Source organism: Macrosteles quadrilineatus, unplaced genomic scaffold (assembly GCF_028750875.1).
Source record: "Macrosteles quadrilineatus isolate MER2022 unplaced genomic scaffold, UCM_ALF_1.0 Scaffold_8__2_contigs__length_117827958, whole genome shotgun sequence".
In the NCBI taxonomy this organism is placed as follows: Eukaryota; Metazoa; Arthropoda; class Insecta; order Hemiptera; family Cicadellidae; genus Macrosteles; species Macrosteles quadrilineatus.
Genome location: NW_026542601.1, coordinates 98,790,813 through 98,810,630, shown reverse-complemented (window position 1 = coordinate 98,810,630; position 19,818 = coordinate 98,790,813). Strand labels below are relative to the sequence as shown.

General features: G+C 38.6%; 1 protein-coding gene across 1 annotated transcript; it reads left to right on the top strand.

Moving 5' to 3' along the window:
* Positions 1-5,482: 5,482 nt before the first annotated feature.
* LOC129000599 (uncharacterized) lies at positions 5,483-10,670 on the top strand. The gene is made up of 2 exons (XM_054427560.1): positions 5,483-5,858; positions 6,040-10,670. Exons 1-2 carry the CDS (start codon positions 5,483-5,485, stop codon positions 10,668-10,670), a joined length of 5,007 nt encoding a protein of 1,668 aa, XP_054283535.1.
* The last annotated feature ends 9,148 nt before the right edge of the window (positions 10,671-19,818 follow it).

Here is a 19,818-nt window from a genome sequence, read left to right as displayed (position 1 = left end):
AATTTAGGAATTAGCCTACTTACACACTCATATTAGCGCTAGAACATTGAAATTTTGTTTTACCATTAGCAACATGGTGCAGCACTATTATTTTTTAAAATTTATGACAATAGCTAATTTGCAACCTAAAGGTGAGTGAGCGTAGCGAACGAGCTAACCCCGTAGGCAAGTGAGCGCAGCGAACGAGCTCCAACCTAAAAGTGAGTGAGCGTAGCGAACGAGCTAACCCCGAAGGCAAGTGAGCGCATCGAACGAGCTCCAACCTAAAAGTGAGTGAGCGTAGCGAACGAGCTAACCTGAAGGCCAGTGAGCGCAGCGAACGAGCTAACCTGAAGGCCAGTGAGCGCAGCGAACGAGCTCCAACCTAAAGGTGAGTGAGCATAGCGAACGAGCTAACCTGAGGGCAAGTGAGCGCAGCGAACGAGCTCCAACCTAAAGGTGAGTGAGCGTAGCGAACGAACTTCAACCAGGATTTGATTGAGCCATGCGTTTAGTGAGCGCAGCGAACGAGCTCCAACGTAAAGGTGAGTGAGCGTAGCGAACGAGCTCCAACCTAAATGTGAGTGAGCGTAGCGAACGAGCTAACCTGAAGGCAAGTGAGCGCAGCGAACGAGCTCCAACCTAAAGGTGAGTGAGCGTAGCGAACGAGCTATCCTGAAGGCAAGTGAGCGCAGCGAACGAGCTCCAACCCAAAGGGGAGTGAGCTTTGCGAACGAGCTAACCTGAAGGCAAGTGAGCGCAGCGAACGAGCTCCAACCTAAAGGTGAGTGAGCGTAGCGAACGAGCTAACCTGAAGGCAAGTGAGCGCAGCGAACGAGCTCCAACCTAAAAGTGAGTGAGCGTAGCGAAAGAGCTAACCTGAAGGCAAGTGAGCGCAGCGAACGAGCTCCAACCTAAAGGTGAGTGAGCGTAGCGAACGAACTTCAACCAGGATTTGATTGAGCCATGCGTTTAGTTTAATTGTTTTCCCATCTCCACCCCAAATTCGTGTTTTAACCTGAAATTTTACCTTATTTTCCCTACTTTTGGTGATTTTTACTGCGCAAGGGGTCCATTCTTCATGCAGATAACTTTTACCAACCCCCCGCCTAAGATTATTTTAAAATATAATTTTACCTCACTCTAACTCCTAATAGTTTATATCGATGCTTATTGATGTGAAGAAAGTTTTAGAGGTTGTAACTTAGCAAATTTAATTTATCATAGCACCGGCCCTACATCGAGACTCTAACATGTCAAGACTGGTTTGGTTTGCACCAAACAACCCCCCTATGGAATACTTCGCAACTGCCAAGTTATCACTACGTCTTTTACGCAAAAATGTTTCCGGACAACATCCTGTCCCCCGTGACAATTTCTCATCACGGCTACTATTAAAAGGGGGCCTGGGGGCGGAGCCCCCAGCGAGCACAAGGCGAGTCCCAACCTTTATATTATACAGCCGGATGTGTAACTAGTAACGTATACTAATGTTTGGGCACTTCTAGATGAGCTAGAGACGTGAAATTTTCGGTGTTTTGAAGGTCTAGTGCCCAGACCCCCGGGAAAAATCTGAAAAGTGGCATTTTCCTCTTCCAACCCCCCCTAAATTAACGATTTCCCCCCCATGTTATTCTTATGGGAAATAACGTTGAAAAACACCAATTTTCGTACGCTCATCTGAACCGTTTAGAAACGTGCTAGAGACTTGGAATTTGCATAGTATTGTACTATGGGATCTTAAATTACCGGTATAATCCTTAAAAACCCCATTTTCAAAATTCTACCCCCCCAAAAAAAAATCCATAAAAATTTCGGTTTTCGGAAAAACATGTTTTTTTAAAACGGCTGTAGCTCGAAAACCGTAAGAGCTAGAATCGATTTGAGGAAAAATCGCGAGTTCGAAATTAAATTTTCTACAAGACAGTTTTGTCTGAGAAGGCGTCATATCGAAATTCGCACTCCTTCACCTTCAAAAAACGCTCTAACTCCAAAAATTGTGAAAATCCTCTATTTTTTTACGTGTTTTTAATTTTTAAAACGACTTTTCGTATATATATTTCTACTTTTTATGCTCCCAACATTTAAAGGAATGTCCCTAGAGTGACCTTCAATAATTTTTACCTACAAAAAAAATTCAAAATGGCGGATTTTTAATAAAAAAGATTGTTTTTTAATGTATTTCTTATGGAGAACTAGCTGTAACCCGCGGGCTTTGCCCCGTTTAACTTCTTAATTTTCAAGATTATCTCGTTCGCATGGCTCAATCACGTCCTGGTTGAAGTTTGTTCGCTACGCTCACTCACCTTTAGGTTGGAGCTCGTTCGCTACTAGACGCTACGTCAGTAGGTGAAATATGGGCGTTTGGTGACAGAAAAAACATTTTTGTCACTTCTAGAGTAGCTAGGGAGCTGAAATTTTTGTTTAAAGGTTCGTCTGGGTACCAAACCACGCAGAGAGTCCCAAAATTTAGTTTTTCCAACTGAAGCCCGCCAAAAGAAATCCCGTAAAACCCTAGTTTTTTTTGGGAAAAACATGTTTTTTTTAAACTGCTGTAGCTTGAATACGGTAAGAGCTAGAATCGATTTGAGGGAAAATCGTAGGTTCAGAATTAAATTTTCTACAAGACAGTTTTCTCAAAGAAGGGGTCATATCGAAAATCTGACTCCTTCACCTTCAAAAAACGCTCTAATTCGAAAAATTTTAAAAATTCTTGATTTTTTGGTGTTTTTAATTTTTAAAACGACTTTTCGTACATATATTTGTACTTTTTATGGTCTTAACGTTGAAAAGAAAGTCCCTTGAGTGACCTTCTATAATTTTAACATACTAAAAAATTTAAAATGGCGGGTTTTTATTCAAAAAGGTACTTTTTAACGCTTTTTTAACGTATTCCTTATAGAAAATTAACATGCTTATACACGCAAAGGAGATCAAAATGTAAGGAGGTAAATTATTATGGATATTTAGACCAATACCATTCTAACCCCCCCCTCTTTCATCCCCATTAATAAAATGTTACTATTAGCAACAGGGTGCAGCACTAATATTTTTTTTAAATCTATGACAATAGCTAATTTGCAACCAAAAGGTGAGTGAGCGTAGCGAACGAGCTAACCTAAAGGCAAGTGAGCGCAGCGAACGAGCTCCAACCTAAAGGTGAGTGAGCGTAGCGAACGAGCTAACCTGAAGGCAAGTGAGCGCAGCGAACGAGCTCAAACCAAAATGTGAGTGAGCGTAGCGAACGAGCTAATCTGAAGGCAAGTTAGCGCAGCGAACGAGTTCCAACCTAAAGGTGAGTGAGCGTAGCGAACGAGCTAACCTGAAGGCAAGTGAGCTCCAACCTAAAGGTGAGTGAGCGTAGCGAACGAGCTAACCTGAAGGCAAGTAAGCTCCAACCTAAAGGTGAGTGAGCGTAGCGAACGAGCTAACCTGAAGGCAAGTGAGCGCAGCGAACGAGCTCCAACCGAAAAGTGAGTGAGCGTAGCGAACGAACTAGGCTGAGGGCAAGTGAGCGCAGCGAACGAGCTAACCTGAAGGCAAGTGAGCGCAGCGAACGAGCTCCAACCTAAAGGTGAGTGAGCGTAGCGAACGAACTTCAACCTAAAGGTGAGTGAGCGTAGCGAACGAACTTCAACCAGGATTTGATTGAGCCATGCGTTTAGTTAAATTTTTTCCCATCTCCACCCCAAATTCGTGTTTAAACCTGAAATTTTACCTTTTTCCCCTATTTTTGGTGATTTTTACTGCGCAATATCCCCATATTACCTCACTCTAACTCCTAAGACTTTATATCGATGCTTATTGATGTGAAGAAAGTTTTAGAGGTTGTGACTTAGCAAATTTTATTCATCATAGCACCAGCCCTACATCGAGACTCTAACATGTCGAGACTGGTTTGGTTTGCACTAAACAACCCCCCTATGGAATACTTCGCAACTGCAAAGTTATCACTACGTCTTTTACGCAAAAATGTTTCCCCCTGTCCTGTCCCATCCTGTCCCCCGTGACAATTTCTCATCACGGCTACTATTAAAAGGGGGCCTGGGGGCGGAGCCCCCAGCGAGCACAAGGCGAGTCTAAATACTATACAATCCGATGTGTAACTGACTGGGGATACAAATTCTAGACCACTTCTAGATGAGCTAGAGACTTGAAATTTTCGGTGGTTGTAGGTCTAGTGCCCAAACCACCCATAAAATTCCAAAAAGTCGCATTTTCAAATTTTAACCCCCCCGAAAATTCGAATTCCCCCCCCATGTTATTCTTATGGGGAATAACATTAAAAATGGCCGACTTTCGTGTTCCCATCTGAACCACTTAGAAACGTGCTAGAGACTTCAAATTTGCGTAGTATTGTAGTAAAAGATCTTACATTACCGGTGGAATATGCAAAAGTCCCATTTTCAAATTTTAACCCACCCAAAAATCCAAAACGGCGGACCTCTGAAAACGAAAAAACACTTTTTTTTCAACCGGATGTAGCTCGAAAACGGTAAGAGCTAGAAAAGATTTGACAGTATATCCAGGAACAGGAATTAAATTTTCTACAAAACCCTCTTAGGCGTTTTCAGAAAATCGCACTCCTTAAGCTTCAAAAAACGCCCTACTTTCAAAATTTTGTAAATTTTTTTCAAATTTTTATCGGTTTTTGCTATGTTTTCGTACCTAAATAATTATTTTTTGCAAATATTATTAATGTTTCGTATTCTCCTTAGTTTACTTTACATTTCACCCTTTACATGTATTTTCGTAACTTTACTCCTTGACCCCCAAAAACTTAATTTTAATGTGAAAATTTGATTGGTTTTTACCGGTTTTACCAGCCCCATGTTATCCTTATGGAGAATAGCTATGTAATTTTAATACTTTGGTATGCTCATCTGATTAGTTTAGAAACGTTCTAAAGACTTTAAATTTTTGTAGTAGGCCTATTGCAGTATGGGATCATCCGTTAATGGTGGAATTTGCAAAAATGCCTTTTAAAAATTTTAACCCCCAAAAAAATCCAAAATGGTAGACGTATAAAAACGAAAAAACACGGTTTTTAATACCGACTATAACTAAAAAACGGTAATAGCTAGCAAAAATTTGAAAGAATCTTCATGAACAGGAATTAAATTTCCTACAAGACACTATTACGCGTTTTTAGAAAATCGCACTCCTTCACCTAAAAAAAACGCCCTACTTTCAAATTTTGGTAAATTTTCTTCAAATTTTTAACGGTTTTTGATAATTTTTCGTACATAAAAAATTTTTTCTTCAAATATTATTAATGTTTCGTACTCTCCTTAATTTACTTTACATTTCACCCTTCACATGTTTTTTCGTAACTTTACTCCTTGACCCCCAAAACGCGTAGGTCAGTAACGCTGTATAGTCATTTGGTTCTCGCTCTAATTTTTGCTAATGGATTTGGCTACCCATGATTAAGTTTCACTGTCACTTCTTCCTATTTATTGGACTTGTTATTTTGGCGATTTTGCTGCAATTTTCTGTAAGCATGGAATTCTCTTGCGTTGCTGCTGGGTCGTTCCACCAGGGAGATCCCAGATTTACCGAGAGCAACAACGCTCAATGCATGGCAAATGCAACCTGTGCCCTCGCATGGCAAGCATTCTGCGGCGGATTCAGTACCAACGCTATTGACGCTATACTCATGGCGGGCGATAGCTTGTATACACTATCTCGCCGTGAGCACAGCATCACTAACCGGTATCTGTTCCCTGAGGACCTCGCCAGGCACTTCGTGGTTGCACACCATCGTGTTACCATCGAAGAAATTTCTTGTGTTTGGGACGGGTTGTATCCGTTACGAAACGATGGCCTAGATGAGGTGACCTCTTCCTTGTCTTCGGTTTTGGAAGCAGCTATGCCCGGTGACTCCGTTTGATAGCGGTTTTTTGTTTACGGGACAGTTGGTGACAGTCGCTTTTTGGCGTTTCCAAGGGCGGCTGTACCTCTTTGATTCCCACGCGGTAAACGAAAACCGTCGTCGAGACATTGATGAGGCGAGAAATAAGGCTAGGGTGTTCGTCTGTAATAGTTTTCGTTCTCTAGCTTCCCTCATTTTGGTGAATTCTGCGTTCGTCGGTGGGCAGTACTCCGTCACAAAAATAAAGTTTTCCGTCAACGAAACTCAAACTGTCCACACGGTCGACTGTTTGGACAATGACTTAACTCAGTTATCAGAATCTGCCTCTGAGACAGTTGTTCAGAAAACCAAATGTCCTGGTAGACCAAAAACAATAAAGCGTGGTCGTCCAAAGCTTTTAGACACGACCCGAGAAGAGCAAGTGGATGCGGCGAAGAAGAAGTATAGGGAGACGCACGCTGACAAACTCCGGGATGACAGTCAACGTTACACTCAAACCCACCCTGAGGTGCACCGAAAGGCTGTTCAGCAATACGACCTGCGTAATCCCGGTGCTTCTGCTGAGAGAGTTCAGATTTTTCGCCTGAAAAATCCGAAAATGTCTGAACTTCGCTATATGCCCGCATCACTTGCTCGGTCCGTAGTCAAAAATGGCCCCATGTCTGTTTGGAATGGGGAGCCACTCAATGAAATACAACCATACAAATTAAAAAAAGTCAGTCTCTGGGTTGACGACGTTTACAGATGTCGTCATTGCCAAGCACGGCTCTTCGAGGAGGAGAAGAATAGAAAGCAATGGTGCTGCGGGGAAGGAGCGTTCAATGTTCTCGACATTCCTCCGTTGCAAGAACGCTTTTATTCCGACCGTCTCTTCCTGGAAAGAGCCCGTGCGTACAACGACCTGTTTGCTTTCTGCGCGCTCGAAGTGTCAGGCGGGTATCGTCATCCCAGTGGTCTTTCTTTTTTCAAGATCGAGGGAAGAATGTACCACCAGGTCTACAATCTGGACGCCCCAGGACAAAAGTTCACCACTCGTTCTGGGAACGTTCAGTTTGTGAATCGGTCCCGCCTGTATATTGACGATGGCGAAGAGCGCCGTAACATTGCGATGGGTAGATCGCTTGATGCCGAGATCATCGACGGTATTGCTGATTTCCTGTCTAGGGAAAATCCTTACATTGAGCATTACCGTCGATTGAGCAACGAGCCTTCCGTAACAGCTCACTTGGCTTTTGAAGTAACAAGCAGGTCTACCCATGGCCCTGTTCTCGGTGATCGGCAAACAGGCGTCGAAGTGCACGCCGTGCTCAGCAATGATGAAAACGACACTGAGCCCCGGAGACTGACTATATGGAAATCCGGTTCCGATAGACCTACATTTATTGATCTTTTACACCCCCTAATGGAACCTTTCCAATATCCCCTACTTTACCCGCAAGGCACTGTGGGATGGCACGTTGGCCGCCTTGATAACAAGGGTGCCAAACTGACTCAATTTAAGTACTCGCGGTGCCTCCTACTTTCTGAACCTCGCTTCTCTCACCTAGGCCGTCTCTCACAAGCTTGGCAGGTTGAGATGTTCGCGAGGTACGAGGAGGAGAAACTGCGTTACATTAAGTTTACGCAGCTGAAGAACACCGATAGTGCCTTGCGGGTGGGGCCGGTTGACGAGATTCGGAATGCACAGCAGGTCTTGAACGACATCGCTCGTGATGAAACCGTCCAAGGCGAGGGTGGGGTGCAGGCAGGAAAAGTCTACCTCCCAAGTTCGTTCACCGGGGGGCCCAGGTACATGAAAGTAAAATACGAAGACGCTATGGCAATCGTATCGCGCCTGGGTTCCCCCACTTTCTTTTTGACGTTTACTTACAACGCGACTTGGGAGGAAAACAAGAAAGCTTGCCCTCGTGGAGGTACTCGCAGTGACCCTAGCACTGCTTGCAGAGTTTTTAGGATCAAACTTCTGGAACTTCTCCGAGACCTGCGCAGCGGAGCAATGTTTGGACGCTCTGTCTATATCGTCTACGTCATCGAGATGCAAATGAGGGGCCTTCCTCACGCCCACATTGTATTCAAGATTGACGGCGACGGACCAGTTCAGGCGTCCGAAATTGACTCCATCATCCGCGCGGATATTCCCTCGGAAGAAGAGGCCGGAGGCCGACTGAGAAAGTTGGTCCTCAAACACATGATCCACGGTCCATGTGGTAATGATCATAGGACTGACTTTCTCTGTTGGGACTCTGCAAAGGGTTACTGCACCAAATACTTCCCCAAGCCCTGCTGTGAAACCACCCACGTCGACGAGAGGGGATTCGTCCAGTACAAGCGAGATTATACCAATCGGGGGACAATTGTATCACGCAATAAGAACATTATCGTACATGACGGTTGGGTTGTGCCTTATAATCCCGCACTGATGTTGAAATACGAGGCTCACATCAATTTGGAGCTGGCGTCTACTCGCCGCGTGATTAAGTACCTCTTCAAATATCTTATGAAGGGAGGATCTCTCCAGAACGTCACAGTTACTCCCTTCAGTAAGCAAGATGATGAGGTACAGCATTACGTGACGAAGAGAATGGTGGGTGCCAGTGACGCGTGCTGGCGTTTATTAAACTTTCCAGTATCAGAATCTGAGCCGGCTGTTGAATGTCTTCCCGTCCATCTGGAGGGCAAGCAGTCCGTCCTGTTTAGACCTGGCCAACTGGCAGAGGCAGCCGCTAGGAACAGCTCCAAACTCACCATCTACTTTGACCGGCCTCGTATTTCACTGTTTGACGACCTGACTTATCAGGGGTTCTATGAAACGTTTGTGGTTCATGTCAAGCGCCCAAAAACTGCGGAGATATACGAGCACCCCGATGGCGTCCATTTTATCACTGCCCGACAGCGTGGCGAGAAGGTGTGCAGACTGTTTTGGGTCTCACCGAGCAGGACAGAACAGTATTACCTGCGTATCCTGCTTATGACTGTATCTTGCCGTGGTTATGCCGACCTCCTGTCCCGCGGTGGACCAAACTGCCGCACTTTTCAAGGGGTCGCGCGGCATCTTGGCTTGGTGCAAGACGAACAGGAGTACCACTACGCACTGCGCGAGGCCGCCACTTTCATGACTGGCCCGAGACTTCGTTCTTTCTTTGTGATCCTCTGCAACATGGGGGCTCCTGCAGCTCTCCTGTGGGATGCTTTCCGTGATTCCATCTGCGAGGACCACATAGAGCGTAATCCTCTCGATGTTGAACTGGCCTACAAGCTAGGTCTCATCGATATTGATCGGAGTCTTCGTCGGCAGGGTTCTTGCGTCGCAGATCATGGCCTCCCCGATGTACACGATGACACGACGGAGTTGGGCAGAGAACTGCTCTTACATGGTGAAAATCAACAGAGAGTGTTTGTGGAGGAGTGGGTGCCAAAGCTCTCTGAAGATCAAAACCGCGTATTTGAGTACGTTACCTCCGTTCTCAATGCCCCTGCCAGCGGAACGTCGTCGAAAATCATTTTTCTTGACGGCCCGGGAGGCTATGGGAAGACCACTCTGATTCGTGTCATTCTCGCATACGTGAGAGGTTGTCGTCAGGTTGCACTGGCAGTCGCTAGCTCTGGGATCGCCGCGGGTAACATGCCTGGTGGAACTACAGCTCACAGCATGTTCCGGTTGCCACTCGACTTCGGTGACGGCACCGGCTTTTGGAACATCACCAACGGCTCCCAGCGAGCAGAGCTCATCAGGGCCGCAAGGCTCATTGTCTTTGATGAGGCCCCGATGGCACATCGGTTCGTTTTCGAGGTTCTTGACAGATCCCTGCGAGACCTCATGCGTTCCAGTGAGCTATTCGGTGGTAAAATATTCCTCTGTTGTGGCGACTTTCGCCAGATCGCGCCTGTCGTTGTAAACGCTCGTACTCCAACTGACATTGTTTGTGTCTCACTTCGGGCTTCCCATCTGTGGCAGCATTTCAAAATTTTTGCCCTGACAACAGCTCATCGGACTAGTAGTTCCACAGCCTATTCCGAATTCCTTCTTAGGGTAGGCAACGGAACTGTCAGTTCGACCACTTTCTTGGAGGGACGGAACGAACAAAGTCTAATTCCGCTGCTCGGGATTAGACAAGTGACGTCTTTGACTGATTTGGTCGATTCCGTCTTTCCCGCAAACGTCCTACTCGACTCTGATATGTGTTCGCGACGCGCAATCCTCTCGACTCTGATAGTGAACGTCAAGGAGATCAACGACCACATCTTGAACTCCCTCGACGGTCATCTGTACGAGCTGAGGAGCGCCGACACAGTCGACAGAGAGAACGACGATGGCCTGGATGTCGACGTTCAACTCCTGAACACGGCTACTGGCAAGGGCGTACCAGACCATGTTCTGCGGCTGAAGATCGGTTCTGTTTGCCTCATTATGAGGAACCTCAACATCGCTGAAGGACTCGTCAACGGCACTAAAGTCATCGTAATCGGCATCACCAACCGCCTGATTACAGTGAGACTTCCCGGACAGACGCAACCTATCGGAATTCCCCGGATTACCTTTACTTTTGCGTTTGTCGAGGGTTCGCCGTTACGTGTTCGTCGACGTCAGTTCCCACTGATGTTGGCCTATTGCATGACCGGACACAAGAGCCAAGGTCAGACAATAGATTCAGTCGGTGTTGATTTACGGACCGATTGCTTCACGCACGGGCAACTATACGTCTTGCTCAGTAGGGTCAGACATCCAGACCATATTGTTGTTCTCGTACACCCCGAACGTGTCCGAGATGGAATCGCATACGCAAAGAACATCGTGTATGGCGATCTCCTTCTCTAAACCTGATTTGACATTAGCAGTAGGCTAGGGGATCTGCTAAATCAAAACTCCCCGTTGTGACTTGACAACATCGGCAGTACGATAGGGGGCCTGCCTTATCAAAAGTCCCCGTTGTTGTATAAAGTAGTTAGTAAAGTTTACTAACTTGTACATTTGTAAATAATTGTAAATATGGTTCCGACGTTTCCTGGCCTCTCCGTGGCGGAACTGGATATGCCATAAATTGTATGGCTAACCGACAGGGAAACAAACATTACTTGATCTATTTTCATAAATATATACATGAATATCTACTATAATCTATTTAATTCATATGATACTTTACTATTATCAACTTATTCACTTATCAATCGACATACTAATCAATCTACTCATCTTATACAACAGTTCTCTAATTTGTACATTTGTAAGTAATTGTAAATATGGTTCCAACGTTTCCTGGCCTCCTCGTGGCGGAACTGGATATGCCATACAGTTTGTGGCTAACTGACAGGGAAACAAACATTACTTAATCTATTTTCATAAATATATACGTCATGAATATCTACTATAATCTATTTTCTATTTACATCATATATACATGAATATCTAATATAATCTATTCACATCATATAATACTTTACTATTATCAACTTATTAACCTATCAATGAACATCAATATAAATTTACTTATCTTGTACAAAAGTTTACTAACTTGTACATATTCAAATAATTGCAAATATGGTTCCGACGTTTCCTGGCCTCCTCGTGGCGGAACTGGATATGCCATAAAGTTTATGGCTAACCGACAGGGAAACAAACCTTACTTAATCTATTTTCGTAATTATATACTTGAATATCTACTATAATCTATTTACTTCATATAATACTTTACTATTATCAACTTATTAACTTATCAATCTCCTCTAATAAATTCATGAAATCGTTATTACTTTAATGTCGATTTTTACTATAACGAACCCTTCTCTCCTCATATTATTACTTCCTTTGACCAAAAACTCAATTGTAAAAATACTTGACTAACATACTCACTTACCGAAACTTAAAAAATGATTTTTTTATGAGGTGTTCCTTAAGCTAGAAGTTATCTTACTCAAAGTTAACTTATATAACTTAATATTGACGGTTTCACTTCTTGCTTTGTTACAACTTAACTCTAATCTACTAATGACGACTAACAGCTAGGGGGCCTGGGGGCGGAGCCCCCAGCGAGCCAAAGGCGAGTTTAATATATACGCCTAAACTAAGCTTTTTTTATAACTATTGCAGTTTTTAGTGTGAAATATCATAAGGAAATATGGAATTATCACCTGATCCTGATATTTTTATTGTGTCAGAACTAAAGCTGTTTTTACATTTTTTACTCTATCAATAAGCGAGCCTAGTAGTTCACTAACCCTTTAATATAGTTCAAAGGAGGGATAATACAGCTGTTCCAGTAGACAACCTCTACTGGAACAGCCGTATCTAATATATAAAAAAAAACTTTAGAAGTTCTATATTATAACTGGGAAAAGTTTCTGACACTTTTGTGATTGATGTTTTAAGCTGTAAAATAATGTCCTTACTTACCAAACAAACTACTAGTAAAGGCGTACAGTAGGGCATTTGGATGTTAAGAAATGTGAAACCATCTCTTAATGACAATATCCGTCCAGCTTAAACCTACTACTGTAGCAAAAAATAACAAATTACACGGGCTGTAGCCTATGTTTTGATAATCGTGTTAGAAACGGTTTTATTATGCAATTATTTTTAAGTAAACGATTTAATAGCGATACAAAAACTGTATAAATTGAAACTGTAGTATATCAAAGCAGGTTTTATGAGACTGATAATAATAGGTCAAGGGAAATTTTTCGGGGAAAATATTTTGTACATTTAAATTAATTCGTTAAAATTAGAGTTTTGAATTAATCTACTGCTTTAGGAACTTTTAATGATTTTTGTGGTTAATCTTAAAGTGTAAAACATATAACTACAACCCGTTTAGTACAGTATACAGTTTAAAAAAAACTTTAAATCATATATCATAGTTATATTATTTATGAGCAACATTTCAGAAATAATTTCCCATGTGAATTCATCCTAAGCAAATTAGACCAAGGGTTAGTGTTTTAGTTTTCTCTGGAGGATTAATTTGGTATTTAGTACAGCTAAAATGTTTAAGTTAACTACGAATACTAATACTAACCCACTTCAACTACTTATGACTAACGAAAAATTTTACTCAACACTATCAAATCAGTAAACTCTTGCCACGTTGATTTTTCTTTGTATTAAAAGTATTTGTTAATAAATTATTCCCTATATAGCAAATGAAAACAAATTATATTTCACCTTACACTCAAATAAATGTATAACAGTGAATTTAATCCTTAATCACTATAGTTAAAGACATTATTTGTTATTACTCGATACAGCTATATTATTGCATAGTACGTAATTTTTGTACATAATTTTTGTAATAATTGGTGAAAAAATCTGTAATTAATTATTAATTAAAACATGTAAGTAACTATCCCAAATAGAACCGTCAACTACTGTGTGTTTTTAGTTTACAATATACTATTCAATCCGTAGACGCATAAACAATAATAAAACAAAGAGGGTAGTGCAAGGTGTACAAAGATTAAGGTACTCATGTATGTTTAAATATTACAGAAATTGTTACATGTACAGAAAGTTATAATTTCAATTTTAACCAATTTTACCAGGCTTAAAAATGATTATGCGTTGACAATGTGTTCCATATTATAATGCATTCGTTCTTAAAATTCCACGAACAGTCAGGAATAGAAAATAATCCATGCAAATTTTAATTTTTCTAAAAACAAAAATCCCTGATGACAGTTAGTGAGAAATGGATCTTTAAAAGTTTTCAAATTTTCTGAATGAACTCGTTTTTCTTGTCATCCCTTACTGTTGTCAAGAAAACAAATTATTTGTCAAAAATTGTCGCAATTCCAGTTGGTATATTGATATAATTGTAATAAATATAACTGAACTCAAATGTCTCTGTGCGCATTTGACCTATTCAATTTAACTGGCGAACCTCGTTCTTGTAAGTAGTTCTATATATGTAAGTAAAAGCAGATTAAGATACAAGTGTTTTAAAAAAGGTTTGAAGTACAAATCTAGGCTCAATGGTTTTCAAGTAAAATGTATAGTGAACAAAATTTATGAAACAACTTTGTTTGAAACACAATATACACAAATTAACCATAAATTTTTCCTTGCTCTTTTTTTCAGAAAATGAGTAAACGTTTTGTATTTTTTTTATTATATGCTTTAAACATAAGGTAATATTTTATTTTGAAACCCGCAATCATTGATTTTAATTATAATAAAGTAATAACTGAAACCAGCAGGGATGCAGGTTAGGTTGAAATCCCTTGAAACGCACAAGGCCAAAATAATCGCATTATACGCTTTCTGAACTTCACGTTTGTTTTATTAATGAGTTGCAGATTTTAAGCAAACATTTCAACTGTTTATTCCAACAGTAATGCAATACGAAAATATTCAATTTCGCAAATTTATTGATTTTGGTCGAATTATATAATTTTTTACAAACATTAATGCCCTAAAACTGTGGATTAGAAATTTATTGTTTTAAACCCACAAACTTTTCATTAAAATCATCAGAATAATAAAATCTAAACATATTAAATCATATGAATACCTAGCAAAGCTTTAAGGAGCTATTTAAATACTGAATAGTTTATAAAAAAGCAATAAACTACTTTATTAATCATACTTTAACACCAAGGAATTCATAACAGAACATAGCATAGATTGTAAAACAAGATATATTCTTGGTGTTGACGAAAATTCGTTAAATAACAGCAGCTATTGGTGGCCATGTATTATGTAATGTTGTCTGCAAAACCATTCAAGGGGTGGATTAATGGATGCATTAAACAACCATTCACTTCGAAATTGAAAACCATAAATACGGGTTTAGTTGATATAAGATGATATTGGTTCTGATCAAAATATTATTCTACAGGATTGTAAAAACGAGTCATTGACATTTTTAAACAATGGTAGGCAGGATTTTCCTGAAGTTAGGTCCTCACATTTACAAATCAATAATATTTAATCTCATCAGGTCTCATGCAATTTAATACTCATCCAGGATTACAGTATATCAAATTCAAACCATTGAATTTAAAATATTTTAACTACGCGTATATGCGTTTTAATTACTTTTTGCTTTAGATTGACCGTTGTACAAAACATTGAATACTAGGAATTTCCCTTGGGTGACTCACAACCGAGGTTGACAAAGGGTCTCATTGTCTACAACACCAGGAGAAAATATCACTCCAGATATTGAGTTACAAACTTTTGACTAGCTAAACAAAACTATTCTATGTACCATTCTAGGTTATTATCAAATTAAAGACAATTATATATTGATTATGTATATATGCTAATATAGTGTTGCTAGAAGATTGACGAAATAATTGGCTAAACAACTTAAAAAAACACACGATTATACACTTTGTCAACACTAGCTTGTGTCAATCAACTATATCATAGGAAAGAACTGCTGAAATGCGCATTATCTCATGTAATAAACTTGCTGACAGGTCATTTAACCTATTTGAGAAATAAATATAAGCTGATACCGTAGTTCTCATGGTAGTACAAGAGTAGCTATATATAAAAAAAAAAACACTCACACAGAGATGTGGATATGTATGTGTGTGTCCGTTAGAACGAAATCTGGAATAAAAATAATCTAATTTCAATAGAAATGTGCACCAACCGTGTACCAGTGTGTAAGCCTACGTTCCTGTGAACGAGTTCGCGAACTAACTAGCATAATCAGTCTATAGGTTAGGTATTTTTAAATTTCTTCACAAACCATTCCAGTCAAATGCAAATTGACTTATGCAGGTTTGCTGGTATGGGGGTATTTAATTGTGTATTGGGACCATTTTAAGCCAGGTATACAGTATGTGGGTGATGTCCAATCAAAGTATCAACTCAACACCACAAAGCAGCTTGACGGTTGGTCACCCACACAACACTGGCAACATTGGTAGTGGTTGGTTTGTTGTGTGTTACTCGTGATCGTGTTAATATTGAATCTCTATCAGAATTTTTTTTTAATATGCTTCCATTTTTAAACAAATAAGAAGTAATCGTACTTAGGAAGTGGAAAATTCTTACTTGGATTTTGTTGTTCGTTTGTCAAGAATTCGAACACTATAAAGATACCTACGATGTCAATATAAAACTAATATTTACAGAGTAAGATTCGTGTGGTAATTGTGTTAAACTTGTATACAAACAAAACAAAGCCATTACCATGGAAACGCATTGGCTCAAATCTAAAAACCCATTTTGGTCTCTGAAAAATTAATATTCCTAATAATTGCATGGAACTTCATGGTAGTAACAAATTGCACACGGCATTAGAAAAATTCTTAAATCTAGAAAATAGGGTTTTTGTCGGGGTCAAAAGTATATCCGTGGCTTGAAATGCTAATAAATTATGTCAAAAGCAGTGTTACTTTGCAATACTCTAGTAAAAACATTGTGTTTGGCGTACAATGACATTTTTCAAGTGGAAAAACTAATTAACATTAGCACTTGCCTATGAAAAATTCGCTTACAAAGACACATACTTCTTTTAATCTTTGGAAAGAAAAGTTTAGCTCAAAGAAGGCCCATAACATTATACTGCACTGAGGCAACTTGGGCATTAACCTCACCACATAAAACATATTATACTGAGAGAAGCACCGAGCGTAAACCATAATTCACATAAGACAGCACAGGCATTTGACAAGCTTTGAAGCTTGGCTTAGAAACAGTTTAAAGTGACTTTAAACACAGTAAATCTTTTGCCCTACAAATATAATACATTTTTCGCATATTCCCCATGAAAGCAGGTTGCATAAAGGGAAGTAAGCGAAAACAAAGACTTTTGTTCAGCCCTAAAACCTAAGTGGATCATTGTTGTCTTTGACCTGTACCAGCTTCTGAATCCATGTCACTATAATCATGAGTTTAATCCTTTTGTCACCAAAGTGTGTTTTAAGAGCACCTTAAACAAAGAATTTTAATGTATTATTATTTCTACTTATAACCCTTTTTTGGCCTCTGACCTCCCTTTTACTAAATCCTGTGGTTTTTTTACTAAACCATATTTTAAAAGGGGTTTCATCACGTGATATATAATGTATCACTATTTATTGACTTCTGCTTATTTTCCAACATAATAGACAATATGAAGTTCTACTAGTACTTAAAAATAATTTTTTTGGAGAACAATTGAACTAAAATCAATACAATTTTAATATTTTCTACTGAAACTATAATAGCTAATTTACCGCTCTTTACTGTGAAGTATTTAAAACAAGATAGAAAACATTATCAACATCGACATGACTTTATTATGTCTTCTCTATCGTCATTCCACTTACACCATCCAAGCATGTGTGGAATTTGTGTGAGGTATCTCATATATTGGAAGTTAGGAACATTGCCAATAATGTCTTCAGAAAATGTTGTCATAGTGTGTAAAGTAGAACAAGCATATAGTACTTGACATAAAAATGTATGACTGTTTTATTTTTTGACACAATTCTCTTTAACATATTTCCGATTGAAATGAATAGAACTTTTCTACAACCTAATTCAAATTATGTTATAAAAAAACATCAGAAATTTTAAAATCTCACTATATTATTATGTGTTTCGTTCTTTTAGTATGATAATTTTTTATACATTTTCGTTCCCTTAAACGATGAACTAATCTTTAACATAAGAATGTTTTAAGCAATTAAATCTTTTTGTGAATTAGAAAAGATTGCAATTAGGATAAGCGGCTCAAGAAAGGTTTCATTATACGAGTGCATACTGCGTTAAGGCAACTGAATGCTTAACCTCACCGCAGAAAACGTTTTAGACTATAAGGAGCACCAAGTGTAAACCATAATTCTTAATGAAAGACAGCACAAACGTATGTAAAGCTAGTAAAGTAATTTTCTAGATTTCTTAACGCATAATGTAGTCTTAGTTTAGGGCAAAAATGTAATTAAATTTTTATTTTAGATTACTAATGGCGTTATAAACGGTTACATAAATTTGTGCGTTTTTGTTGACTCTGATCTACGTAATTAGTTTTCTTTAACTATAATTGGTTTTTTAATCTCTAAGTTATTTAAGTCTCTTATTTAAGAATGTCTCAGATACAAATAAATGAGAACAGGAAATAATAATATTCATAAGGCCACTTGATTCATTTTTTTTTTGTGTTTTTTTTTTAATAAGTCCATCAAAGAGTTCAAACAAAATAAAACATAATGAGGTAGAGTAAACAAATGAATATAAATTAAATAGTAAACATCTTTTATAGGATTTACGACCAAATATGGTAACTACATCAAAATTAGTAGCCTTAAGAGCAAGACTAATTCAATTTTTGGGTATGCGCATATGGGGTTTTTGTTATTAGAAACAATTAAATAATATAGACTGTATTTATTTTAATACATCAAACAAATAATAATTATTAAAGTCTAATTGCATTTAGGATTGAACGTTTAAAATTTTTTTACATAAAACCGTCTGTAAGATTAATACTTTCAAACTCAGTTTTTGGTACATTCAATATTTAAGTTGGTTTATACAATAAATAAACTCAATCGTATGCTAATTTTGACTTATAAGATACAAACTAGGTAATGCAGTTTAAACATTACAATATAATATTGCTATTATACGTAAGAACCATTCACTATTCACTATTATATATCTCAAAATATCTTCATGTTAGATGAAAAGCAGTACATAAAAGTTGGTGTTCAGGGAGTGTGAAATAACATTGCACAGAAGCACAGTGGGAACAGTATGACTTAAAATGTATATTACTATCTGCTGTTTGGTTGGATTATATTAGAGATTTACAAAAGGAATAAGTTTGTAGCGAAATAATAGAAGTATATACATTTTAGTTCAAATCAACCACTTGCGTTTTTTATATTTTGAAGGTTAAATTGTCTTTGTAATTTTATTTGTATAAGCCGAACATTTTAGAACAATTATGGAATATTATTTTGGACCCTTCTTATGGTTGGAAACACAAGATTTCAAGTATGAATTAATCTGGACTAACGGTACAATTTGTATTTAATGTAAAAGTAAACTAGAAGGTGATCGTGTGTAACACTAATTGGCTGTTGTAAAACCCCAAATGAAATTGGTATAATACTAAGGTTGAAATGTTACACATAAAACTTTGAAATCGTAAGAGGAAATACGGTTAATTTAGTGATTAGCGTTAATCAATATTAAAGATTGTATAGGTTTTCCTTAAGTTACTAAGTTAGTAGCTTCCCAAAGCTCAGCTTAGTTCGGCCTTTGTTTGGGTTTACTTGTAGGCTACAATGATCTCAAGGGAAATCTATTCCTTGGCGTGTGTTTAGAGACAATTTGTGCCGAGCCTGTCTTGTTAAAACGACTTGATATTAATGTTACCAATACGACTAGTGCAAATTATTGAGACTATTACAAGAAGATTAGGTAAAAAAAGTTATCAAACGACTTCGGTAAACCTCTTTAAGATTTCACATTATTTTACATTGCAGAAAGTTTATAAATAGACTCACCAAAGTGTGTTTTAAGAGCACCTTAAACAAAGAATTTTAATGTATTATTATTTCTACTTATAACCCTTTTTTGGCCTCTGACCTCCCTTTTACTAAATCCTGTGGTTTTTTTACTAAACCATATTTTAAAAGGGGTTTCATCACGTGATATATAATGTATCACTATTTATTGACTTCTGCTTATTTTCCAACATAATAGACAATATGAAGTTCTACTAGTACTTAAAAATTATTTTTTTGGAGAACAATTGAACTAAAATCAATACAATTTTAATATTTTCTACTGAAACTATAATAGCTAATTTACCGCTCTTTACTGTGAAGTATTTAAAACAAGATAGAAAACATTATCAACATCGACATGACTTTATTATGTCTTCTCTATCGTCATTCCACTTACACCATCCAAGCATGTGTGGAATTTGTGTGAGGTATCTCATATATTGGAAGTTAGGAACATTGCCAATAATGTCTTCAGAAAATGTTGTCATAGTGTGTAAAGTAGAACAAGCATATAG